Source organism: Mus caroli, chromosome 16 (genome assembly GCF_900094665.2).
Source record: "Mus caroli chromosome 16, CAROLI_EIJ_v1.1, whole genome shotgun sequence".
Lineage (NCBI taxonomy): Eukaryota > Metazoa > Chordata > Mammalia > Rodentia > Muridae > Mus > Mus caroli.
In genome coordinates this window covers 13569431-13575223 of record NC_034585.1, presented here as the reverse complement: position 1 = coordinate 13575223, position 5793 = coordinate 13569431, and the positions used below count along the sequence as shown (strand labels likewise).

Genomic DNA, 5793 nt, shown 5'->3' with positions numbered 1-5793 from the left:
GTCGGGTAGTTTTTTTTTTTTTTTTTTTTTGAGGCAGGGTATGTATTCCTATGTATCCCAGGCTAGCCTAGAATTCACAGAGATTGCCTCTGCCTCCCAACTGGACGGAGTAAAGGCGAATGTACGCCAGCCTTCTTTTTCTCAGGTTGGAATCCAGATCACTTGCCTTGGAGATGAGCTCATCGTGATTGGCCAGATGGGCTCTGCAGTGGATGCAGCTGTAAGTTCGGTGACAGTGTGGCAGATAAGCTTGGAAAGTTTTGGACTTGGTCATTTTCACCATGTCTGCTGGGCTCTCGTCACTCGGTTCTGGGCCAGCTCTGGAGGAGCTAGGGCTCTGTAGGACTCTCTGACAAAAACACTGGAAAGTATATGCAAGAGCCGTTGCTGGTCTGGAGGGCGTGTGGTGCTGTCCACACACGGGTACAAGGGAAAGCCAGTGCAACCTGCAAGCAAATCAGACAGGCCCTGCTTTACACAGCAGCATCAGGCACTCGCGGAGGTCTGCTGCAGATATTTTGAATAGGAGCAGACCTAAAAGTTACAGATCTAACAAATCTAATCTTTTCACTTTATTTTGCAGGGCCTTGTGCGTTATAAGCAGGCAGGACCTGGTCACAGAGGCTTTTTTTTTTTCCAGACAGGGTCTCACTCTGTTGCCCAGGCTGGCCTCTGAGATCCAAGATTTCTAAGTACATCAAAAGAATATTAGCATTGCGATGGTTTGTATATGCTTGGTCCAGGGAGTGGCACTATTAGGAGGTGTGGCCTTGTTGGAGTAGGCGTGTCACTGTGGGTGTCGGCTTTAAGATCCTTACCTAAGCCCCTGGAAGTCAGTATTCTGCTAGCAGCCTTTGGATGAAGATGTAGAACTCTCAGCTCCTCCTGTACCATGCCTGTCTGGATGCTGCCATGCTCCCACCTTGACGATAATGGACTGAACCTCTGAACCTGTAAGCCAGCCCCAGCTAAATGTTGTCTTTTTAAGAGTTGCCTTGGTTATGGTGTCTATTCATGGCAGTAAAACTCTAAAACACACACACATACACACACACAAAAAGATAATCCCTTTTTTTAAAGATCAAAGTAAATGGAGTTGGAGAAATGACTCAGCAGTTAACGATTGTTCTTCCAGAGGTCCTGAGTTCAGTTCCCAGCAACCGGCTATAGTGGGAGCTGATGCCCTCTTCTGGGATGCAGATGTACATGCAGACAGAGTACTCACATTAAAAAAAGTAAATGAAAAAGAGAAAAAGAGATAGTTTAATATCTCAAAAGTCAACTTCCAGCTTAAAACTATGATATATCACATTTTTGGACCAACCCTCCAGTGGGGAAGTTCTAAAAAAGACAACCAAATAAAGTATTTAAATGAGTGTGTGTGTGTTGTTGAGTCTAAATTTTAATTAAGCTGAGCCATCTCTCTAGCTCTTAAAAAAAAAAAAAAAAAAAAAACAGAGACACCAGTCTTGCTGTTTAGTTGGCTTTCAGCACACTGACTGTCCTTTCTCCTCTCAGCCATTCAAGTATCTGGGACTTCTGGGGTTCAGGAAGGACGCTCACCTAGATAGATAAAAGGTGTTCTTGGCTGACTGATTAGCTTGGGTCCAGGTTATGAATGGAACATTTCAAGCAGAGGGCTGGAGAAACAGCACTGACTAAGAAGACTTGCTGCTCCTGAAGAGGGCCAGGGTTTAGTTTCCATGACCCACATCACGCTGGGCAATAACTCCAGTTCCAGGAGATCTGATGCCCTCTTCTGGCCTCTGTGGGTACTGCACACAAATGGTGCTTATAAAGATAAAGACACACACACACACACACACACACACTCACTCAGGCTGGACAGATGGCTCAGCAATTAAGAGCCCTGACTGCTCTTCCAAAGATCCTGAGTTCAAATCCCAGCAACCACATGGTGGTTCACAACCATTCATGATGAGATGAATGGAACCAACCACGCCTCTTCTGATGTGTCTAAAGACAGCTACAGTATACTTACATATAATAATAAATAAACCTTAAAAAAAGACACACACACAAAATTAAAAATATTTTCCAAGCAAACAGGCACACATTTACAACTTTAAGAGGCTGCAAATTCTTGAATGGCTGAATCACACCAGTACCCTGAAAAGTAAGGAACTCAGGTCTAGTGAGTGCTGTGCACATGGACCCAGTCAGCCATGAGCACTGTGAAACTCTACCTTCAGCCACATCCAGTTTCTACTGCACAGTCACCTTATTCTGAGACTGTCAGTTTCACTGTCAGTTTGTTTTAAATTTGGACATCTGGAACTCTCATTTGAACTGTTGTCCAGATCAGACAGGCCTATGACCATGTCTGTGAGAAACTGTCTTGACTGTGAAGTGGGAGGGCCCAGCCCACTATGGGGAGCACTGTCCCTGGGCAGGTAGGTCTGAGGTGTGTATGAGAGAACTGGAGAGATGCCTCACTTGGCTCTCAGAGGACCAGGGTTCAATTCCCAGCACCCACATGGCAGCTCACAACTGTCTATAACTTTCAGTTCCTGGGAATCTGACGCCCTCTTCTGGCCTCCATAGGCAATACACACATGTGTAGGCAAAACGCCCACACACACACACACACACACACACACACAAAACCAGAAATAAACAAAAGGTAGCTGAGCATAAGCCAGAAAGTGAGAAAGCCAGTGAGCAGCCTTCTTCAGTAGTTCCTACCTCCAGGTTTGTACCTCAACTTCCCTCCATGATAGAGTATGACCTGGAAGTGGAAGATGAAACACGCCCATTCCTCCCCAGGTTGGCTTTGGTCAGCGTTTATTTATTTATCACAGCAATAGAAAGCAAATTACGGGCTGGTGAGATGGTTCAGTGGGTAAGAGCACCGACTGCTCTTCCAAAGGTACTGAGTTCAAATCCCAGCAACCACATGGTGGTTCACAACCACCATAATGAGATCTGATACCCTCTTCTGGTGAGTTTGAAGACAGCTACAGTGAACTTATACTAATAAATAAATCTTAAAAAAAAAAAAAAGGAAAGCAAATTACGACAGAGACCTTCACTATGTGGCCTGCTCTCAAGGCATCCTTACCTGAGGAGGCTGTGAAGGGTTAATGACCCAAATAGTCTGGACAAGAAAGCTGACTTGGCAGATGCCTCTGATCAGGAGACCCCACATTGAACCCACTGGTGTGTACCACTTCCAGTCTGCAGGGGACTCACCTGCAGATGGGCTCTCCCATCTGCAAAGTTCCTCTTCACCTATAACCCACACAACACACAGTGCATACAGACTGCAGCCCTTCAGCTATTCCGACTGAACGAACAATTCTGCTTCTGGAGATGCCTGTCTGCTTCTCTTTAATGATCATGTTGTCTCTATCACTCCTGACCTAACAGTCTGCCTATGTGTCACAGTCCCCAGAGCAGCTCCTACTGGGCCTAGGCTGTTCTCTGGATTCCCTTTTACCCCTGCCAGGACAGCACTGGCCTCATGCAAACTCCAGGTCACCTCACAGTTCTCACTTTTGGCCCAGCAGGGGCAGCTCTGACAGCAGCCATCCCTGAAGGCATAGCGCTGTGAGTCAGCTGACAGGGGCTCTCCACTAGAAGTCATGCAATTGGAAAACAACTGCCAAGTCTAAGAAGCCATTAGGAACCACTGTGAAGTCTCAGGGAAGCAAGCGCTAGTCAGATGAACCACACCTACAGGAAGGATGCTGGCGTCCTTGCAGGCATTGGTGTTTGGTTTTTTCCTTCCCCTTAGCAAACCACTATACTGTGTTTCAGGAGTTTCTCACCTAAAATAAACACATACAATTACTTTAAGAGCCTATGGACCAGGCTCATGTCCATATGGTGTGATTATCACACTGGAAGACGAGACAGAGGAACAAAATGAAACCAGACGGTGAAGCATGGCGCCATGGTGCCCTCTAGCCAGCCACACCTCCCTTCCTCTGTTAGGGGCTCACTGTGAAGCTATGTGCTGGCCTGGAACTTCCTATGTAGACAGGGCTTCCTCTGCCTCCCAATTCCTGGGACTAACAGTGTGATACTGCCTGCTCCATACCCATCACAGCACCAGCCTTCTCCACAGACAGCTTTAACTGGCTCTAATACCTCCACTAACAAGCAGGTGAGCTTGGGCCACTCTGTAATTTTATCTGTTACTTGGAAGACTGATTGAGCCCCAGAATTTGAAGCCAGCATGGGTAACATAGTGAAACCTCTTGCAGGTTAGGAAAATTTCATCTGGAACATTCCTGGCTGTATGTTGCTGCACAAGAGTTTACATTTGCAAAACAGTTGGATGAAAGCAGTCACAATATTCCCTCATAAAAAATTAGAGGGGCGGGAGATGGCTCAGCAGTTAAGAGCACTGGCTTCCCTTCCAGAGGTCCTGAGTTCAATTCCCAGCAACCACATGGTGGCTCACAGTCATCTGTAATGGGACCTGATGCCCTCTTCTGGCACATACAGAGCACTCATAATAAACAAACAAATCTTTTAAAAAATTAGAAAACACTTCAAGTTTGAGAGTCTGCAAATGCCTTCATATATCAGAGACACTGCCAAGATGGGGGCTTAAGGCTGCAATGAGGAAATGTGGCTTCCTTCCGCAGGCCTGATTTTCCTGGGGCGCGTGTGTGTGTGTGTGTGTGTGTGTGTGTGTGTGTGTGTGTATGTGTGCACATGCACACGAGTGCCCGTGAAACTGGTTCTTTCCACTGTGTGAGGCTCAGTGATCAAGCTCAGCTTTCTAAGGTTGGCCGCAGGTCCTCACACTGCTCAGGCATCCTCCTGGCCCTGCACCTTTATCTTTTGATTCCAAGCATTGAAACTGACTATTCAGATGCACTGCACTTACGCTCACAAGCATGGAAAGATCTGGAAGGGTTCACACAGCCACAGTGTAGCGCTAGTTGGCTTTGGTGACACATCCTTCTTTCCTCATATCTATAACTCCCTACTTGGATCATGGAATGAGATCCTTTCTCCCACACTTCGGGGACAGTAACCTGGACAGTGGCCTCAAGACAACAACGTGCCCGTGCCTGCCGTGGCCTGCCACCTCCTGCTCTCTCAGGACCCTCACGGGATCTGGCACCTCCACACTCAATGTTCAATCCCTCATCTCCTATCGAATTCTACCAAGCTCCAGCACAACAAAGACTGACGATGATGTGTATGCAATCAGAGATACTGCAGCGTGTTCTTTCTGGCTTCTGCACAGCTTTGGGCCCGAGAGAGAGACATGCCAGCAGAAAGCTGCCTGGTTTCCTTGAATAGCAGACTGGCTGTGAAGACAGCTGAAGAGGAGAAAACACAGCTGCCAATTTTAAAGTTTTCTCTGAAGTATGTGCACAGGTGTGGGTATGGTGCTCATGCTCAGGAGTTGTAAGTCAGGGGTGGCAGGTCCCCTGAACTGGAGTTACAGGTGGCTATGAGCCGCCTCATGCGGGTGCTAGGAATCAAACTCGGGTCCTCTCCGAGAGCAGTATGCGCTCTTTTTTTTTTTTTTTAAGATTTATTTATTTTATTGCCGGGTGTGGTGGCGCATGCCTTTAATCCCAGCACTCGGGAGGCAGAGACAGGCAGATTTCTGAGTTCAAGGTTAGCCTGGTCTACAGAGTGGGTTCCAGGACAGCCAAGGCTATACAGAGAAACCCTGTCTCGAAAAACCAAAAAAAAAAAAAAAAAGATTTATTTATGTATGTGAGTACACTGTCACTGTCTTCAGACACACCAGAAGAGGGCATTGGATCCCATTACAGATGGTTGTGAGCCACCATGTGGTTG

General features: G+C 46.9%; 1 protein-coding gene across 3 annotated transcripts in view; it reads right to left on the bottom strand.

Annotated features, from left to right (window-relative positions):
* Ypel1 (yippee like 1) overlaps positions 1-5793 on the bottom strand; it is an 18042-nt gene that overhangs the window by 9627 nt on the left and 2622 nt on the right. For 2 of the 3 annotated variants that reach the window (XR_002379950.1, XM_021184550.2), the window contains exon 2: positions 167-446. The exons of the other annotated variant lie outside the window; for it this stretch is intronic. Coding sequence is in view for 1 of the 2 variants with exons in the window: in XM_021184550.2 (XP_021040209.1) it covers positions 167-283 (117 nt within the window). In the remaining variant the exon portion in view is untranslated. The remainder of the gene's footprint in view (positions 1-166; positions 447-5793) is intronic. 3 annotated transcript variants of the gene reach the window in all.